Here is a 22,001-nt window from a genome sequence, read left to right as displayed (position 1 = left end):
CAGAACGAGAAAAACAAATATCACATAATACCGCTTATATGTGGAATCTAGAAAAATGGTAGAGATGAACTTATTTGCAAAGCAGAAATAGAGACAGAGACGTAGAGAACAAACGTATGGTTAGCAAGGGGGTAAGGGTGGCAGGGTGGGATGAATTGGGAGATTGGGACTGACACATATACACTACTATGTATAAAATAGATAGCTAATGAGAACCTGCTGTATGCCACAGGGACCACTACTCAATGCTGTATGGTGACCTAAATGGGAAGGAAATCTAAAAAAGAGGAGATATATGTATAGTAGATTCACTGTGCTGTACAGCAGAAACTAACACAACATTATAAAGCAACTAAACTCCAATAAAAATTAATTAAAAAAAAAAAACCACCTCAGACTTAGCCACTCTGAAAAATAAAAAGAAAGTTTTTGGCTTCTAATCAATACTGCCTGGCTGAGGAGAGTTCTGTCTCTAAAGTCTTCTTTTTTTTTTTTTTTTAACTTTTAAAAAAGTAAATACAACTATATTTTAATAATCTGCATTATCTTTCATCCACCTCAAGGTCCTAGAACTGTGATTGGAAAATATATACTTTTGGTTTCAAACACCACAGACTGAAAACATAGCAAAATATTACTATGTGATTAATTTCAGAGTTAATGATTGAGCTGATTTCGGGAAATGGCTTCACACCCATTCCTGTAATTCACTCGTCCATTCAACTGGGATTTAAAAACATTTATTTTTAGGGGTGGAATGTTTTCATCCAGGCAGCCCACTGTGACTCAACCAAAAATAGTCCTCATGATCACCTGATGAGTAAAAGAGGCTGGTCACAGTTTTGTCCTGTGAAGTACCTGATAAAACCCAGGGTCCAAAGAAGGTGGCTGGATCTAAGGGTCCTATGTTCTTTCTGGAATTCCTAGGTCAGATCACAGGAATTAAGCTCCACGCACTGGTCAGGCCAGCTGGGTTGCAGAGGTGGGTGCCTCTGGGAAGATTTACCAGCCATGTGACCTTGGGCAAGGACTCACTGTACCATCTGGGACTCAGTTTCCTTACCTGTAAAATGGGGGAATTAATATGACAGAGTTCTTAAACGGGGCAGGTCTGAGGAAAGCAGCTTCTCAGCCACAGAGAGGCTGGGGGAAGCCGGCCGAGTCCCCTGCCAGGTGAGCAGAATGACCCCCAAAGACAGCAGTTCTGAAGGTGCTCATGGGGCCAGACTTACACCGTGAGGCCCAGCCTAGTCTTTGGGAAACAGGCCACATTCTCAAGATATGAAAACACAAGCACAGCTAGTATAGTCATTAAAAGTTAAAATCTTGTTGATATCGTTATGGGGGTTGTGTTAAATTTGTAGATCAATTTAAGGGAAATTGATACTTTTTAAAATAGTGAGGCTTCCTACCACTTCCCAATAGACTTTTTCTACTTGTTGAATTATTCATGTATGGCCCTCAAAATCATTTGAGTTTTCTTCACAAAGATCCTGTACATTTCTTAAGTTTATTCCCATGTATTTTATGGTTCTAGTTCATATTGTAAAGGAAATCTCTTCTTCAAATATATAGTCTATGTGATGTTTGTTTGTATATAGAAAAGCTACTGATTTTTGTGAGATTTTATTTTATTTTCAAGATAGTTTCTTAGGTTTTAATATGTTTTTCAGTGTTATCATATATGAATAAATGATAAATTTGGCTTCTCAAAAACCAAAACAGGGACTTCCCTGGTTGTCCAGTGGTTAAGACTGCATACTCCCAATGCAGGGGGCACGGGTTTGACCCCTGGTTGGGGAACTAAGATCCTGCATGCTGCATGGCACGGGCCACCCCCCCAAAAAAAATGAAACGTAAGCGCTGGGACAGGGACTTCCCTGGCGGTCCAGTGGTTAGGACTCCACGCTTCCATTGCAGGGGACCTGGGTTCCATCCTTGGCTGGGGAATTAAGATCTCACAAGTCTCGCGGCATGGCAAAAAAAAAAAAGCACAGGGACACCTCTCTCTTTCTCACACACACACATAGATGCTGATGTGCACAGAGAACAACCATGAAGGCAGCTGGTCTTCCTTTGGCCAGGAGTCAAGACCGGACGCTCTGAGCAGGACCCAGTCTCCTTTCCCAAATTCCTGAAACCCTGCCCAGTGGGAAAGGCTGCAGGCAAGTGCTGACCTGGGAGACAACAGCACCTGGATTTGAATATGCTCACCTCTGTGTCAGCGCGATCTTCAGCTTGTCGTTCTCAGACTTGAGGTGTGTGTTGGCAGGGCCCGCACAAGACGCCTTTTCATCGTCCGTTCCGTTGATGCTGGATGCCTGAGTAGAAGATGGGGTTTCACACCCAGATTCCTGGCCAGACTGAATCACCTGCACACCTTATCGCTTGTCCTCACAGCAGAAGCAAATCAGGCATAATGAGGAACTGCGTGGTTATGAGTGTGGTAGAACCAACGCATCCAACCAGAATGCAGCAAAGACTGACAAGTCCACAGACTAATAACAAGATTATCCCTGGAGACTCCACTTGGAGTCCAGACAGTCTGTGCATTTTACCCACAGGACAGCATACAGGGCCGTTATGCAGAACCTTTTGACTCAAACTTTACAGTTAAACCTAACAAGCCTGCATACCTGATCTCCTTAAATAATACAGGACAGAAGCCACAGATTAAAAGAGGGGGAGGGTTTTAGGGACTTCCCTGGTGGTCCAGTGGTTAAGACGCCGTGCTTCCAATGCAGGGGGCGCGGGTTCAATCCCTTGTTGGGGAACTAAGATCCCACATGCTGCAGGGCATGGCCAAAAGAAAAAAAAAAAAAAAAGAAAGGGGGGAGGAGGGTTTTATAATAAGAAACAGTGAATGAGTTAAGAGAAAAAGTATAAGAAGCTGAGATGACTTAAAAATCCCGGGGCTACAGAGAGATGAACACACTCATTTGAAAAAAAAAAACCAGGAATCAGATATGGGTGTCTGTGACTATTTAGCAATGTTATGAATATTCTGAAATGTTTTCTGTAATAAGCCATACTACATGGAGGTGAAACCTCATCTGGTCTTGGATAAGATCTTAGAAAGATCTTATTTAGCCTCCAAGAAGAATAAAGGCAAAGGAAAGACATGAAGGGAATGACGTATGACTAAATTTCTACATTGCAAAAAAGCGCCATAAACTATATCAGAATGTAAGCAACAATGTGGGGGAAATATCTGCAATGCATACTAAAAACAAAAATGCTAATACCTTTTCTATACTAAAAAATTCTTAGAGTCCTCAACTTTTAGAGCGACGCTCTGAAACATTTATGGATGAAATGATGTCTGGGACTGGCTTTAAAATAAAGACGGAGGGAGAGGGGGGTGTAGATGAAACCATTGGTCATAAAGTCCTAATTGTTAAAGCTGAACTATGGGTCCATGGGGGTTCATTTACCCAGTTCTGCCTAGTTTTGTATATATTCACAACTAGCCATGTTAAAAAATAAAGTTCTTGGAAATGAACACAAAAAAGCGGAAAGGATATGCAACTGACATTTACAGAAGAAGAAATACATAGAATTAATAAACATAAAAATTTAATCTCACTAGTAAAGAAACACAAAATGAAAAAAGCCAATAAAATACATTTTTCTTCTGTCAAATCAACAAAGCTTTGTTGGGGAGGGAACGGGAGGGAAAAACACTCTCATTCACTGCTGGTGGGAGTCACAATTGTACATTTCTGTAGGGATGTTTGCAGTGTGTGTCAAAAGCTCTCAAAACGTCCTACCCCTTGCTGGGAAAACTGGACAGCCACACGTAAAAGAATGAATTAGAACACTCCCTAACACCATACACAAAAATAAACTCCAAATGGATTAAAGACCTAACTGTAAGACCAGACACTATAATACTCTTAGAGGAAAACATAGGAAGAACACTCTGTGACATAAATCACAGCAAGATCTTTTTTGATCCACCTCCTACAGTAATGGAAATAAAAACAAAAATAGACAAATGGGACCGAATGAAACATAAAAGCTTTTGCAAAGCAAAGGAAACTACAAAACAAGACAAAAAGACAACCCTCAGAATGGGAGAAAACATTTGCAAACGAATCAATGGACGAAGGATTAATCTCCAAAATATATAAACAGCTCAGGCAGCTCAATATTAAAAAAACAAACAACCCAATCAAAAAATGGGCAGAAGACCTAAATAGACATTTCTCCAAAGAAGACATACAGATGGCCAAGAAGCACATGTAAAGCTGCTCAACATCACTAATTATTAGAGAAATGCAAATCAAAATTACAATGAGGTATCACCTCACACCAGTTAGAATGGGCATCAACAGAAAAGCTACAAACAACAAATGCCAGAGAGGGTGTGGAGAAAAGGGAACCCTCTTGCACTGTTGGTGGGAATGTAAATTGACACAGCCACTATGGAGAACAGTATGGAGGTTCCTTAAAAAACTAAAAATAGAATTACCATATGACCCAGCAATCCCACTACTGGGCATATACCCAGAGAAAACCATAATTCAAAAAGACACATGCACCCCAATGTTCATTGCAGCACTCTTTACAATAGCCAGGTCATGGAAGCAACCTAAATGCCCATTGACAGACGAATGGATAAAGAAGATGTGGTACATATATACAATGGAATATTACTCAGCCATAAAAAGGAACGAAATTGGGTCATTTGTAGAGACGTGGATGGATCTAGAGACTGTCATACAGAGTGAAGTAAGTCAGAAAGAGAAAAACAAATATCGTATATTAACGCATATATGTGGAACCTAGAACAATGGTACAGATGAACCAGTCTGCAGGGCAGAAATAGAGACACAGATGTAGAGAACAAACGTATGGACACCAAGGGGGGAAAGTGGAGGGGGTGGTGGTGGTGGTATGAATTGGGAGATTGGGATTGACATGTATACACTAATATGTATAGAATGGATAACTAATAAGAACCTGCTGTATAAAAAATAAATAAAATAAAATCCAAAAAAAAAAATTGTTGACCAGAAAAAAAAAAAAAGTCCTACCCTTAACCCAATACTTCCATTTCAAGAATTTATCCTGCAGAAACCATCAAATGCACAAAAGGTATGCAAGAATGCTTAGCACAATGTTATTTATATTAATGAAAAATTAGAAACAACATAGATGTCCCAAATTATAGGAGGTTAATGGAATAAGTTGTGATACAAACAAACACTGGAATACTATCTAGCCATTAAAATAGTTTTGAAAAGGGATATTTGAAAACACAAGGAAAGGATCATAACAAATAAGTTTTTTAAAAAAAGATTAAAAAGAATAACACAAAAATATACTGGAAAGCTATATTAGGAAGAAACACACCAAAACATTAACAAAATATCTTTGGTAACTCTTATTGTATAATAATCTTAGCATTCCAAAAAAAAAAAAAAAAACACAGAGAAAGTCCTTAGACTATGGACCATTTCAAGTGCCCAATTTTACAGATCCTCAGCGATTACTCAGTACAATAATTAGTATACTAAATTAACAGTATCATTTAGATGTTATTAAAGATTATTTACAAAGATTCAGGAAAGTTCCTGTCCACTTGAAGTCTAATACACATTCATTTCCATAAATCCCTAGGGGCATCTTTTATAGGATTCAGCTTCACCTATTGCTGACAGCCAAGTCTAGGGTGTTGATCTTGACCACTCAGGATGCCCATGCCTCCTGTTCTCTTTCCACAAGCTGCCCCGACATCCACCCATGGCTGTCCTGGCCTGGCCATTCTCCACCCCACAGCCTCCTCTCCGATCTTCCTGCCCTCAGCTCCTCCCTGACTTCCTCACCACCTGCATGCAACCCTCATGTCAATTCCTGATCAGTAGCCATAAAACATCTCCAATGCCTTCCCACTATCCAACAATAAATAATTAAGTAAGAATGATCCACTAATGAAGAATTCCAGGTCCTCCACAGTACCTCCAAGTGCATCTCTGTTCCTTCCACTGTGCACCTCACCCCCAGGCAGGCAGACCCCTGGCTGCCTTGCATTTACATCATGCTTATCCCTAATCCCAGACCCCAGCTCCTACGTCTCGTCAGGTCTCCCTTGCCCTGTCTCTCTACACATAACTCTGTCACTAGGTCAAGGTTTTCACCTACCACTACACACCCCAGTCTAGACGTCAGGAAGGCAGGCATTTTTATTTCAGGTTAAAATAGGTCCCTTTTAGTCAATTATCACACTTTTAAGTAGACAGATAACTCAGTTCCTGGCAAAGCCACATTTACGTTGGCTAAACCAGAGCTGTTGGAATACCACCTCCCACCTGACTTTGTTATAATAGGGAGACAGACGAGGACTCTCTGGCATCGATCAAGTTTTCTCTGTCATGGGCACAGGTACCTGCATTTGTCCATGAGCATCCTTCATGCAGACCTCACCTCCCAACACAGAAAGAAAACACTTCACCTTGGCATTGGTTTTTGAACCATGACCAGAGGACATCCCAGACCAGGGACATGCATTAACTCTAATCTCATCAAACGTTTTCCATCCAAAATATATCACCACATCCTGAAAAATTCAAGAGTCTCTTACATGTCACATTCATCTCACTGTGAGCAGGCTAATAGTTGAAAAAGTTTTCAAAATGCCCTACTGCGAAAATTTCCTATTTCTTGTCAAAAGTGACAAGGAACAAAGAGTCTCAATCACTGATCACACTCATTCATTTTACGGACAAATTACTTACTTGGGAATGATTGCTCGAGGTCTCGATTTTCTCCTGGGATTTGTCTCTGGCTAGTCTGGCAGCTTCTTTCACCTCCTGGAATTTCTCTGCAAACTGAACGTGAAGAAGAATTATTAGGGATTTCCTTAACCTTACACATGGCTGATATTCAGAACCTACCTTTATTATTTTGCATTCATTTTAAGCCAATAAATTCTGTATAAATCCATAAGAAGGATTTTATTTGAGATTAAAAAGAAATGTAATGAATGCTTTTTCCAAAAAAACCCACTATTGGCCAAGGTCAGATCTGAATGAATTTCTAAGATACTGAAGCTAGATTTGATGGCGAAATATTAAAAACACATACCTCTGGCTAACAGCACCTAATACAAATGCAACAAAAGAAATTTAGCTATAGAGCAAAAGGAATCCACGAAAAACCCCTATTGAAAGATCCAAGAACTCTTACAAGTCAATGTCATGAAAAACAAAAACATCCAAAAAGTTGAGAAGGAACAGTCCTAGATTTTAAAAGCCTAAGATATAAAATAGCAAAATGCAACGTGTAGCCTAGGACTGAGTCCTCTTTTGAACAGACCAAGTAGAAGACTTCTGGGCAACAAGGAGGGAAATGTGAGCATGTACTGGATAAGATGACACCAAGGAGTTACTTTTTTTTAAAAAATAAATAAATAAACTTATTTATTTATTTATTTATGGCTGCTTTGGGTTTTCGTTGCTGCGCACGGGCTTTCTCTAGCTGCGGCAAGTGGGGGCTACTCTTCGTTGCGGTGAGCCGTCTTCTCATTGCAGTGGCTTCTCTTGTTGCGGAGCACGGGCTCTAGGTGCATGGGCTTCAGTAGTTGTGGTGCATGGGCTCAGTAGTTGTGGCCTGCGGACCCTAGAGCACACAGGCTTCAGTAGTTACTGCGCTCAGGCTCAGTAGTTGTGGCTCGCGGGCTCTAGAGCGCAGGCTCAGTAGTTGTGGCGCACAGGCTTCGTTGCTCCACGGAATGTGGGATCTTCCCAGACCAGGACTCGAACCCGTGTCCCCCACATTGGCAGGTGGATTCTTAACCACTGCGCCACCAGGGAAGTCCAGGAGTTATTATTAATTTTGTTAGAAGTGCTGATGATGTTGTGGTTGTTGGGAAATGTGATTCTTTAGAGATCAACACTGAAGTATTTAGGCGTGAAATGTCTCAATGTCTGTAATTTACTTTAGAGTACTTCAGCAACAATAAAAACAGATGAAGCAATGTGGCACAGTGTTCACTGTTAAATCTACGTGATGCGCATATGGGTGTCCATTATACTATGCTCTCTGCTTTCAAAAATGTTTTAATATTTTCTTTTTCTTTTTTTTTTAGTTTTAAATTTATTTATTTATTTATTTTTGGCTGTGTTGGGTCTTCGTTTCTGTGCGAGGACTTTCTCTAGTTGCGGAAAGCGGGGGCCGCTCTTCATTGCGGTGTGCGGGCCTCTCACTATGGCGGCCTCTCTTGTTGCGGAGCACAGGCTCCAGACGCGCAGGCTCAGTAGTTGTGGCTCACGGGCCTAATTGCTCTGCGGCGTGTGGGATCTTCCCCGACCAGGGCTCGAACCCGTGTCCCCTGCATTGGCAGGCAGATTCTCAACCACTGAGCCACGAGGGAAGCCCCTAATATTTTCTTAAAAGAAAAAAATTCTTAAAATCCCAGGGCAATCATATCAATCACTGCTTTATAGTCACTGACAAGGCAACTGATTTTAATCAGCCAATACGTTGTTTGAACAGAGAACATTCTGTGATAGCTAATGCTGACATCACACAGCAAGAGAGAGCCAAATGTTGCTGAGAAACGAAAAACAGCTGGCCAAGTGGCAAGGCCACCAACAATTCTGTGGCTTTTGCTGAGAACTCTATTTCTGAGCACAGGCCGCCCTCTGAGTGCTTCACAAAGCCAACAACAGCGGTCTGCTTTGGGAAACCTTGCCGGGTGATAGCCATTGGTCAACCAAGCACCCAGTGGACACAGAGAAGGTCAGGGTGGCAACGCTGGCCTGTGTTGCTCCCACAGGCCTGTAAATAAAGCCACAGCTACAGGGCTTCACTTAACCAACCCAGAGCTGTCAGAGAAAAATCACATTACCTGTTGCTTAAAAGACATGAGGTCTAGCAAGGATGGACAAAGCACTCGCCTTCCTTTTAGGGGCCCCGTAAGTAAAAACATCATGTCATGAACTCCTTGACGGCAGGGTCCACGCTTTTCCTCTTTGCACCCTCCCCTGACACCTGGCAGAGAGCAGGCACAAATAAGTTTGTTCAGTGAATGAATGAGCTCTGGGTTCCAGATTTGCACACCTCCGCCCACTTGAAAAAAAAATCATGTCAAAGTACAGGCCGAACCTAAGGACCTAGGAAGGTACTGTGGTAAGCGTCTGGGAGCATTCTGCTCCATCTTTCTGCTTCCTAAGCTTAACTGATTGGATCAACCTAGGAACTAGACAGAGCATCACTTGGAATATGAACATTATCGCGGAAGAGATTTTGTGCAGGCACCATAAAGGCCTTTCAATCTTATTAAGACATTAGAAGATGCAACTTTTAAAAGGTATGATCTTAAATGTTTTTGTGCCCCACTATCAACTAAAAGTCAAACGTGATTTGAAGAAAACGGTAATGCATGTGGTTCTCAGTAGACACACCTGCTAATGGAGTCTCCCCATGCTGTGCTTAGGAAGGTGGGGCTGGCTGTCTCCCACAAGCATCTCAATTCACCAGGCTCCCAAACCAAAAGCATTGTTCTTTACAGCCCGTCCTTGTGCCTGTCAGGGTCTCTTTCTCTCAGGGTCTTATTCGAAGTTGCTTGTAAACTAGATTGGACATGTCATCAGCCAGGGTCATGCTTATTCAGTCAACAAACATGGTCTGAGTACCACTCACACCTTCTGCAAACAAAAATTTTCACCGTGAGCTGGGCCATGCCCTAAGTTAGGTGCTGGGGTGTGAACACTGTATAAGTATCAGATAGAGGGCGAGACTTGGGTAGCAGGAGATAGTGGCAAACAAGTCAGTAAATAAAGCCCTGCTGGGCTTTGATAGAACAAGTTGCCTCTGGATGGAGCTTGGGGGCCTCCATTCTGTCTGCCTCCTCCTACCTGACCCTGAACATCTGGGATGACCCTCAGCTCAACTCTTGGAGACTCAGCCCGGAGCACAAACCTTCAGTTCCAATGGGCCCTTCTCTCTTTATCCCCTGACACCCATCATGGTGGCCCCTCCAGGTGTCCCACAGTTTTGTCTTGGGTGGGCCTACTTAGTACCCTCTTCCCCTAGACCCTCAGCATAGGCACATCTACAAGGTAAGGAGTTTAATGGCTTCTTAACACACGTTCTCTTGTTTGCTCCTCTCCATCCCCTGTAGGATAGGAATTCTTTTTTTTTCTTAATATTTATTTTACTTATTTATTTGGTTGTGCTGGGTCTTAGTTGTGGCAAGCAGGCTCCTTAGTTGCGGCAGGCAGGCTCCTTAGTTGTGGCATGCTCACTCTTAGTTGCGGCACGCATGTGGGATCTAGTTCCCTGACCAGGGATAGAACACTGCATTGGGAGTGCGGAGTCTTAACCACTGTGCCACCAGGGAAGTCCCTAGGATGGGAATTCTTATGTATAGTTTCCTGAAAAGAAAATAGTCTTAGAGAGGTTAAAATTTGCCCATGGTCACATGGCTAGTAAATAATAAACCTGAACTTGAGCCCAGATCTGATTTCCACACAATCATCCACACATCCAGTTACTTTTGTGTGCTTATAAGAATGCCAAGAGTCTTGCCCACAGCAGTTGCTAAACATTTATTGATTGGATTTTCCATTTGCAAAGAGATGCCCTTACCTTAAAATAGAATTGTACTCACTTCCTCTTTAAAAGAAAATTCTAAAAGCTTTAACTCCAAAACAGGCCATGGGAACCTTTAAGGCAAAGACAAGGCCTGAGGATTAGAATAGCAGATACAGAATGAGGGGCCCGGGTGACAAGTTCTGATTTTACAGCTCTCCTCAGCTTCACTATTTAGCTGTTCTCTTTCTCAGTTACAAAAGGGAGGCAAGGAACAACTGTCACACATACGTCAAAACACACATCCTTATAGGACCTCAAGGTGACAGTGCTACTACACAGGCAGACCTCACTTTATCGCATTTCACAGATAACCGTGTTTTTTACAAATTGAAGGCTGGTGGCAACCCTGCATCAAGCAAGTCTATCGGCACCATTTTTCCAACAGTATTTGCTCACTTCGTGTCTCTGTGTCACTAATTCTCACAGTGTTTCAAACTTTCACGGTGATCTGCCATCAGTGATCTTTGCTGTTACTAAAATTCAGTGAAGGCTCAGATAATGGTTAGCAATTATTAGCCACAACGTATTTTTTTAATTTAGGTATGTACATTGTTATTTTAGACATAATGCTAGTGCACACTTAATGGACTACAGTATAGTGTAAACATAACTTTTACATGCACTGCGAAGCCAAAAAATTTGTGTGACTTGCTTTATTGCAAGATTTGCTTTATTGCGGTGGTCTGGAGCCAAATTCACGATATCTCCAAGGCACGCCTGTGAACAGTAACAGCCTAGAACATCTCAAAAAAGGGGAAAAAAGGACATGTATTCTCGACTCCTAGGGATGAGATAAGACACTCGGTTAGAATGTACAGTCTTACCATGCACTCACAGCTACCCTGAGGTCCTCTTACTATTGTCAGTATACAAATGGGGCACAGATGGGTTTCGAAACTGGCCAAGGTCACACTGGGACTGAACACAGGCCATGTGAAGCCAGTGCTGGACACTCCGGGGTCCTATGATTTACCTGCTTAACTGCTACCTTAGCTAAGATGCCCAACTCTGACACTTATCAGCCTTTCAAATGCAGGCAAATGAACTGCTCTGCACCTTGGTTTCTTCATCTATGAAATGTGGATACTAATACAACCTCCATGGATCACTGGAGGATGAGAGATGGGGCTTTGCTGGGTGTATGATAGGGGTTCAACAGAGAGAAGCACAGCTTCTCTGGCCTTGACTGGACTTAAAACCACGAACTTTAGTAAAAGAATGCCACAAAAGGGTGAATTCATTCATTCAAAAATATTAACTAGTTATCTCTATGTGCTAGGGACTGTGCTGGGTACACTGAAATACCCAAGAAAGACTTGGTTCCTGTGCTCAAAGGAATTCTGAGTCCGTAGAGGATTTCGTTTTATATTCAAATGGGTGAGAATCAAAAGAATTTTTATCAGAAAATAAGCTTAAAATGTAATGAAGTAGGATAAGCCCTAACAGATACATTTTAGGTAAATAAAAAGAGGTGGCATTATGGGAATAGGCCCTACCATTTATATAAAAATTAGCTATGACAAAGGAGGAATCATAAATTAATGGAGAAAATTATTCAAAAATATGATTGAGATAATTTTGGTAAACTGAGGGGAAATGAATTTAAATCCTTACGCAAACCAGTAGCATGATAAATCAATGATGGGTTAAAGGGGTAAGTATTTTTTTTTAAATCTGGATGCAAGCAGAGTTGAACATTCATCAGACTTCTGCTTGAGGGGTGAGAGGGTAATTTTCTAAACTTGTAAGAAACAAAAGAAAATCACAAAAGTGACAGACTTGACTGCCTAACAATTCAAAGCTTTTGAATATAAAAAGAAAAAAAAAAACTAAATCAGAAGGGAAACAACAGTCTGGGGGAAATATCTATAGCTAGGCCAGTACAACAGAAAAAGGGCCATTATCTTTAGCATAGAAAGAGTTTGTACAAATTGAAAAGGAAAATATGAAAACCCCAATAGAAAAATGGCAAAATTCAGGAATAAAACACATAACAAGTAAACAATTTATAGAGAAGATCGTTCAGCCTTGCTGGAAATGCAAAGCAAAATAATGAGGCACCATTCTTTGCCTGCTGAATTAGCAAACGCTAAAAACAATTATAATATCCTGTGCTGGCAAAGGTATTCCTGGCAGCATTGTGACTGGTACAGCCCCACTGAGAAGCAATTTGGAAATATGTATCGTAAGTGAGAAAAAAATGTTCCTACCCACTGACCTAGTGAGATCACTTTTGGGAAACTATTCTTCAAAAATAATTGGGAATATGAAAAAAATAAGGCCTTCAATATAAAGATGTTAATCCTAGCATTATCTACAATCATGAAAAACTGGAAGCAATCCAGGGAGCCCTGGGAGAAGGATGGGAGGTTTCCTCTCACAGCCTCCAACTGTTGGAATGAAAGCAGTCCTCACTGAGCGAGGTGCCAGATGACCGTCCTTTGGTGAAAAAGCCCCTCTCTCCAAGTCTTAAGCTTTCTCATATTTCCCCCCTTATTATAAAAAAAGCACACATGCTTGTACATTTAGTAAGTATAATTTAGGAAAAAATATCTTTTTAAAACCTATAGTCCCATCACCCAGAGATAAGCACTAACCACATAAACTTTTGATTTTTTCCTATCTGTATACATGCATCCACTACACATATTTGTTAAAAAATTGAATACTGTACATCTGCTTTTATAGCTACTTTTGATATTAACAATATGACAATATTTCCATGCACTTATATGATCTTCTATTACATTACCTGAATTGCTGCACAATATCACCCTGAAGGATATACTGGAGTTTATTTAACTAATTTCCTATGGCTGGACATTTAGGCTGGTGTTTTTGTCTTTTTGTTTTTGCTATTATAAATGATGCTGCAAGGAAAATTCTTGTAGCTAATTCTCTGGACACAGTTACAATTATTTCCTTAGAATAGATTCCTATAAATAAAACTCATGGATCAAAGGACATGTCAAACCACAAATGTTTCTTAATATATGCCAAATTCTCATGTCTTTACTTATTAGGATCATTTTCTATAGTTTTTAAATGTGTGGTAATAATTTTGTAATCAAAATCATCATCATCATCATATTATGACAGAAAATGAAAGACTATTGTTTTATTTCATTTGTGACATTTTTTGGCCTTGGTCTTTGAAGACCCTAGGGCAGACGCTACCTATTTGCTTATTCAAAATCCATTTCTTCTTTTCCCTTAGCTTAACAGAATCTCAATTTGTCTAGAGCAGGACATTTCCCAGGTGGTGGAGAATGAGAACTGATCTAAGCTGATCATGGTAAGACATTTGTCTGCCTCTTTTTTTTTTTTTCCTGAAGGTGGGTGTGGGAGGGTGGCCTAGGGACCCAAGACTGACAACAGTATCCCAAAAAGAAATCTGCCAAGGGAGTTTACAGGGATGGTTGTGGTACCACCCCCCTGCCACGAATGCAGATGTGATGGATAGAGCTTAAGAAGCCATTTTATCATCATGAGGAAAAGGACAGTCAAAGAAACAAAACACACAGAACCCTACACCCAATATCATGGAGCCACTGTACTAATGCTGGCAACTGCCTGCCTTAGGACTTCTCTTTTGTATGAAAAGCATAAGCCCTCTTTGTTACTTGCAGCCAAAAACATTCTAACTAAAACATATCAAAAGAATGATCAATATCCCCCAATGAAAGAAAAATCAGCCTTTTAAATCACAAAGGTAGGAGATAGGGCAACGCTCTCACAACTACACTGAGTTAATGAAGTGAGCATAAGAACACAAATTTGAATTTGAAATGACATAACTGAAAAGGGTCAAAAGCAAATGCCATGTATGGGTCAGGGTTTAGATGGATCAATCACAGAGCACTAGCAACTCCACCCTGGATCACTCCCCTTCGTGGCAGAATGTGCTTCCTTCTGCCTGCAATGAATGAGATGGAGACAAACATCTCAAGGTCATATGCCAGAAACCATCTAAACTTTAACAACTGGTTCATTCTTACACTTGGTTCTCCTTCCTTTGATCTCTTCAGAAGCCCTTCCTTTTGTCAGAACACGTAAGTCGCTTTTCAACATTCTTCAGTAGGCTGAGGCATTATGCCCTCTCCAGCGGGCGGACAGAGTCCCAGCTTACCTCTGGGAAAATGCAGCTCCTGTTATTTTGGAAAGCCTATATAAAGAGCAGAAAGTGTCCCTGTAATACTTTCTGGATTTTGGTGTGACGTGGTCCTTATAAAGGGAGCAGTAAACAAAAGTATCTACCTATTTTCCTCCTGGGGGGGTAAAAAGAGAAGTGTGTATAAAGTGTTCTTAAATGAAAGCATCCACACTGGTGTCCCTTTTTCTAGCCTAGTTATAGTGTTTGATTACCAATTCCCCTTTCAGGTCTGTGGGTGGCTGCTCTGTGAAGTCGAGAATATTCAGCCACAGCTGTCCTCTCAGCAACACACCTCGGGAACCAGTTAGGCCCAAGTTCCTCTGTGCAAACTAATTGCCACTTGTCGAGACTGCCAGCCTCACATCATGGTAATTTATCAGTGTGTGGTTAATCGTTCCCTTCAAAGGGGAGGGGAGAAGTTGATTTGAAACATTCTGAACAAAGGAGACATCTGAGGGCTTCTTTGATACGGCTTTGTGACAATGGCAGGTCACAGTCACAAAGCGGGACTCCAATGCCGCTGGAGGAGACCGGGTAACTCAGGAAGACAGGGCACTCCCCTTTAATGATAGGACATTTTCTTCCGTCTGGGAAAAATTAGAAGTGGCCACACCTGGAAGCAGGTGCAGCCCAAGGTCTCTTCAGTTCTCAGGGGCACAAAGAATGGAACTTTAACAACTTGTTCTCATTTTTGTTCTGAGTTCTCCCTCCTCTCAATTCTTTTCATTGATACGTTACCCTTTATCCTTCCTAGCTACTTTGAGTCCTCCAAAGATTGAAGAAATTGTTCCAGGCAGCTGAGAGTAACCCTCAAACCATCCTGGGCTTCCGTGAAGAACTCCAGCCCTGGGTGGGATCAGGGGCAGTTGAGTCAAGGTGGGCCCAGCCTTGACCCTGTCGCTGACAGAAGCCCCCCATCTGACCCTGCCCAGCAGTCTGAGGCTTCCAGGCCTATCAGTCTGGATATGAGACACTTGGCAGGGGAGGCATTGCTCCCACCACCCCTCTTCTCCCCACCAGGCACTTCTTCAGAGGGAAAAGGCATGCAATCCCCAAGAGCCACTTCAGACAGAGGTTCTGGTTAATTATTCTTTCAACAAATCACCAACATACTTGCTTCCACTTAATAGAAATTCACTCTGATCCTCACAGCACCTATTCCTCTTCCTCATTTCAGACAATGGCGTCACATCATCCATCCATCACCACCCCAGTCTTTGCCTCCCACATCGACTCACCGAGTTCCACCAGTTTAGCTCCTCAGTATTTCTTAAATCTCTCCAACTCTTACACAAGCCCTCATCATCTCTCATCTGGACTAACACAAGCTAATCTGTCTTGATGCCAGAAAAAAATCCACCTGAAATGACAATCTGATCATTTTCTTTCTTGGCTTAAAATCTCCCACAGGCCATGGGATAAAGTCCAGAAACTCTGGCATGACACAGAAGGCCTTCCAACAGCTGGCCTCTATCAGCCTTACCCACCCCCAAAACCTGGGCACCCTGTTAACAGTGAACCGTTTGCAGCTTCCCTCACACGGTGTCAGGATTTTGCTCGTGCTCCTCCCGTTGTCCGGAGGATGATGGAAAAGGGAAATCCTCCCTGTGGCACGACGTGGAACATCTCACTGTCCGGTGTGCACAGGAGAGGTGACCTGGAGTCGGAGTCTACACTGAACCCTGGGGAAATGGTTAAGGGCCTAGCTGCATGGGAGGGATTGGGAAGAAACCAAGTTGGAGGGGTAGTGACAAAGAGATCTGGGAAATGGCTACAACAATGGGCCCAAAACGAACCAGAGCCTGGAGATATTCACGTTCCCCATGAATGCTTGCAATGGACTGAAAGTCTGTGTCTCCCTCAAATTCATATGTGGCAATCCTAACCCTCAGTGCGATGGACTAGGAGGTGGAGCCTTTGGGAGGTGACTGGGTCGTAAGGATGGAGCCCTCAAGGATGGGAATAATGCCCTTATAAAAGAGACCGCAGAGAGCATCCTTGCCCTCTTTTCATCATGTGAGAACACAATGAAAAGCTGACAGTCTGCAACCTGGAAGAGGGCCTTCACCTGACTTGACCATGCTGGCTCCCTGATCTCAGACTCCAGCCTCCAGAACTATGAGAGGCTGTCCACAGCAAAGGAATGCATAAACAAGACAAAAAGACAATCCTCAGAATGGGAGAAAATATTTGCAAACGAAGCAACTGACAAAGGATTAATCTCCAAAATACACAAACAGCTCATGCAGCTCAATATCAAAAAAAAAAAAAAAAAAAAAGGGCAGAGACGTAAATAGACATTTCTCCAAAGAAGACATACAGATGGCCAAGAGGCACATGAAAAGATGCTCAACATCACTAATTATTAGAGAAATGCAAATCAAAACTACAGTGAGGTATCACCTCACACCAGTCAGAATGGCCATCATCAAAAAATCTACAAACAATAAATGCTGGAAAGGGTATGGAGAAAAGGGAACCCTCTTGCACTGTTGGTGGGAATGTAAATTGATACAGCCACTATGGAGAACAGTATGGAGGTTTCTTAAAAAACTAAAAATAGAACTACCATATGACCCAGCAATCCCATTACTGGGCATATACCCTGAGAAAACCATAATTCAAAAAGACACATGCACCCTAATGTTCATTGCAGCACTACTTACAATAGCCAGGACATGGAAGCAACCTAAATGTCCATCAACAGAGGAATGGATAAAGAAGATGTGGTACATATATACAATGCAACATTACTCAGCCATAAAAAGGAATGAAATTGGGTCATTTGTAGAGACGTGGATGGACCCAGAGACTGTCATACAGAGTGAAGTAAGAAAGAGAAAGACAAATATCATATATTAACGCATATATGTGGAATCTAGAAAAATGGTATAGATGATCTTATACCATTTTTATGCAAAGCAGAAACCGAGGCACAGACGTAGAGAACAAATGTATGGATACCGAGGGGGAAAGGGGGGGGTGGGAGGAACTGAGAGATTGGGATTGACATATATACACTATTGATACTATGTATAAAATAGATAACTAATGAGGACCTACTGTATAGCACAGGGAACTCTACTCAATGCTCTGTGGTGACCTAAATGGGAAGGAAATCCAAAAAAGAGGGGATATATGTATACGTATAGCTGATTCACTTTGCTGTACAGCAGAAACTAACACAACATTGTAAAGCAACTATACTCCAATAAAAATTAATTATAAAAAAAAAAGAACTGTGAGAGGCTGTTGCTTAAATACCTAGTCTATGGTATTTTGTTATAATAGCTTGAACAGACCAAGACAATGCTCTTCTGAAGCCTCCACCCTCCAGCAAAAAGAATCCTTAGAACTAGGGGCAGGAAGGCTGCTCTATGGATACCCAGTCATTCTCTTCCCCAGGCAGCCTGGCACTTGCTCAAAATGCTTATGGACACACTGGCCTTGGTGCCAGGGAGAGAATGTGGTGTGGCCTTGACAATACCTACTCCTGACTTCAGATGGTGTGGCCACCCTGACTTCTGGCCCCGTTGAGTATCAATGCCAATAGCAGTGACCCACCCTGAGGCCCTGATTCTGCATCACACTTCTAAGTGACCAGCCAGCTCCCTGGTGGAAAGCTGATTACGCTGGGCCCCTCCTCCAGAGCACACAGTAATTTACCCTCACCAGGAGAGACGTTTACTACGAACTGTCATGCTTCCCGGCCCCCCGACCCGCAGACTTACTTAATGCCTTCTGTACCACACAGCACCACCTCCAACCAACCAACCAACTTCTCTGCAAATGAAATGAAGCAAGGTCTACTCGCCACAGGATTCTTGATCCTCCCACAAACCTTATCAGCAGAAGCAGCAGGCCTTCCAGAACTCTGCTGTGCTGCCTGCTGGAACACCACATCTTGCAGAGCTGTGGGACGTGATGCTTCTCTTCAGAGCCGCAGTCCAGGGACTGAGGGATCAGGGATGGAGATGACACCTCCCATGTTTATACCCCACGAGCTACCCTTAAGATTTCTGCTTCCTGCCCCATGTTGCTGAGCCCTGACGATCTGGAGATTTTAGTACCCAGGAAAGAATGCTTCTACGAGTGGGTGGCATAAGAGGATGTGTGGCGTGCCACCAGGCCATTTTGGGTTTCTTGGGCTTCTAGGGAACAGCATCCTCATAGGTGGGGATGCAGAAGAGGACAGACTGTGGGGTACCCTTCCTTACGGGGCTTGTTTGTGGCTGGGTCTGTGGGCTGGAGGCCTCCTTAGAAATGTGCATGTGTGTGTATGTGGTGTACACACACACATGCACACACACTGGACAAATGAAAGGTGCATTTAGCAAGTTCCTGCCAGGGTGGCTTCCTGATTCATCTTAATCCCCCTGTGAAAATAGTCCTTAGTGTACACAGGGAACCCAAGCAACCAAGTCTGTACTAAGCAGCTCTGTCAATTCCCCAGGCGTCTGGAATTCTGTAAGGCCCTCTGGGGACACGACCACAGCTCTGCATCCTTGGTGCCCAGCACGGTGTCGGCACAGCAGGAGCTCAATAAACACCTGCCCAGCAGTCAGTGGGACGGTCAAGGCAATGGTCTAGAACTCCTTTAGCCAAGATTCCCAAAGCCAGCCTGGCTCCAGCCCTTCCTGGATTTTCAACTCTCTCTTGGATTCCTTGAGATACTCTGATAGTCTTCCAATAAGTTCTTGTGTCACATAAACTAGGCAGTCTTGCTTTTTGTTTTTGTTTTTCTTTTGTTTTTTTGGCTGCGTCGAGACACGAGGGATCTTAGTTCCCCGACCAGGGATTGAACCCGGGTCTCCTGCAGTGGAAGCACGGAGTCCTAACCACTGGACCGCCAGGCAAGTCCCTAGTCAGTCTTGCTTTTAACCAGTACATTTTCAATACCTACACAGGACTCTCCACCATCCTAAAAGGAAGTCTATTCTCCTAAAACAAGCTTCTGGCCCCTTCAATCGGCTAGGTGAGGCCTCTCAGAGGTGGTCAGTTTGTTTCCTCGGTCCTTGGGCTTCTCCAAGTCTGTGGTCAGTCATGCTCTGCTCCTCAACACCTTTTTAACTATCCACAGAATGTGTCCCAGACCCCTTGGAAATCAAAGCAAAGCTATGAACGCTCTCCCTAGAAAAAAAGCAACACACACACAAAACACTGTGTGACATTTTAAGGGTTGTGGGGACTCCAAGTTAAGAACTTATGATCCTATGACATATAAGAAATATATATCTTGTCTTCCTCCACGGTTCCTGGCTCACAGTTCCTGAGCGCTAAGAGCAATGGGAGCATCTTTTGTCACAATATTTGGTCTCTTGTCCTCAGTTCTGAGTTCAGAGCCATAAAGGTGAAATGGGTATCTTATTATTCATAACAAGCCCCTTTCCGTCAAAACTGGGTTTATGTCAATGAGGTGACTTTTGCAAAGGACCTAAGGATGGGGGCTGGTTGCCAGGGGAACCAATCATGAATAGAGGGGTGACACTTTCAGTCCCTCTGGGGAGGGGAGAGGGCTGGAGGCTGAATCAATCACCAGTGGTCAGTGATGGTATCAATCATGCCTAATTAATAAAGCCTCCATAAAACCCTAAAAGGATGGGTTTGGAGAGCTTCCAGGTGGGTGAACATGTAGAGATGTGGGGAGAGTGGCAGACTTCAGAAGGGGCGTGGAAGCTCCGTCCTTTCCCCATACCTTGCCCTATGTCTCTTCCATCCAGCTGTTCCTGAGTTACACCCCTTTATAATAAACTGGTAACCTAGTAAGTAAAATGTTTCTCTGAGTTCTATAAGCAGTTCTAGCAAATTAATTGAACCTTAGGAGGGGGTCATTGGAACCTCTGATCTATAGCCGGTTAGTCAGAAGCACAGGTGACACCCTGGGCTTACAACTGAAGTCTGAAGTTGGGGGGATCTTGCAGGACTGAGCCCTTCACCTGTGGGATTGGATGCTTCCTCCAGGTAGGCAGTGTCAGAATCGAGTTGCATCGCAGGACACCCATCTGGGGTCTGAGAAGTGCTTGGTGCTTCGGGGAACCCCCCCCCCACACCCCCACCCACATGCATGTTGGAAATTGGGAGCAGAAACCTTTTAAAACTCTTACTGAGCGTCACCTTACTCCCCCTGTCTGAGGGCTCCAACCAGAGTCAGGGACACTGATGGTTGTCAGACACACCCTGGGTGCAGGGGCGGGGCGGACACCTGGGGAAGGAAGGACTGGCAAAGCTGCGTCCTGAGGCTACACCTCAGGCTGTGAAGCAGCATTGTTAGAGATGTTTTCCTTCTCTAAACAACATCTCCATTTTCAAGGAAACTGGTGTTTCTAAAAGGTCATCTGGTTTGGCAGCCCTGCAGTGCCAGAGGGGAGAAAATTGAAGGCCAGAGAGGAAACTGCTCAACCAGTAGTAGCAGCACTGGATCCCTCAGCAGGCAATGACCTACTGAATGAGAAGCGCATTGGACATGGCACCCACGGCGCTGCGGGAAGGACCACATTACCTTTGTCAGCTGCTGCTCCGAGGAAAACCCCAAACCAAACACCGTGTTGGCTCTGCTGTCGGCCCACTGCCCAAATTTCTGCGATGTTTTGGTGAAAGTCATATTGGGTGTGATTGTGCTGTTTATGATCACCTGCAGCGAAACAGCCCAAAGAGTCGACATTTAAACACTGAATTAGACACCAAAGTAACTCCTTAAAAAAATCCTCTGTTGGCAAAGCTAGTAGGTAAAGCCTGCATCCCCACTGTTATATCTGGTCCTGAGTTCTTCCTCTCCTGGCACATCCCACGCTGAGTCATATACACACAACCATGATAACAGGCAATTTCAGAGACTTAAAAACAGACAGTCAGCCTAAAATAAGATCTCACAAGTTATCAGTGGGAGAAAGTCTCTCCTAAGTAAAGAACAGTTTCCAAAACTGCTACTTATTTCCCCTAAGCTGTCGCACATCCGATTGCCCTTAACGGCCAGCCATGTCACACATCCTCTGAAGAACAACGCTGCCTACCTTTTTAAGTGCCTGGAGCCCCGGGGTCCAGCTCAAACCATTTAAAATTTCCATGAGCAATGAGGGCTTGCTGCTTCCCCACGGGAAAGGAAAGGTACACTCTAATTGGGATAATTTGTGGAGGGTTAATTTACAGACTGATTAGACAGGTGTGAGCTGGGTGTATGGACAGTGCAGGGACCTGGTGCTAGCTGCTGCCACCTCTCCTTGGCTTTAAAGGAGGAGGGGGTGAAGAG

At 43.2% G+C, this 22,001-nt stretch overlaps 1 protein-coding gene across 4 annotated transcripts in view; it reads right to left on the bottom strand.

The window, feature by feature from the left end:
• The window catches only part of HOMER2 (homer scaffold protein 2), a 95,461-nt gene that overhangs the window by 11,568 nt on the left and 61,892 nt on the right, over positions 1-22,001 (bottom strand). For all 4 annotated transcript variants that reach the window (XM_061179875.1, XM_061179874.1, XM_061179876.1 and 1 more), the window contains 3 exons: positions 21,255-21,386; positions 6,741-6,833; positions 2,215-2,321 (listed from right to left, as the gene is read on the bottom strand). In XM_061179875.1, coding sequence (XP_061035858.1) covers positions 2,215-2,321; positions 6,741-6,833; positions 21,255-21,386 — 332 coding nt within the window. The remainder of the gene's footprint in view (positions 1-2,214; positions 2,322-6,740; positions 6,834-21,254; positions 21,387-22,001) is intronic.

Source organism: Eubalaena glacialis, chromosome 2, assembly GCF_028564815.1.
Source record: "Eubalaena glacialis isolate mEubGla1 chromosome 2, mEubGla1.1.hap2.+ XY, whole genome shotgun sequence".
Taxonomy (NCBI): domain Eukaryota; kingdom Metazoa; phylum Chordata; class Mammalia; order Artiodactyla; family Balaenidae; genus Eubalaena; species Eubalaena glacialis.
The sequence above is the reverse complement of the archived record's forward strand: the minus strand, read 5'-3'. Positions and strand labels throughout refer to the sequence as shown.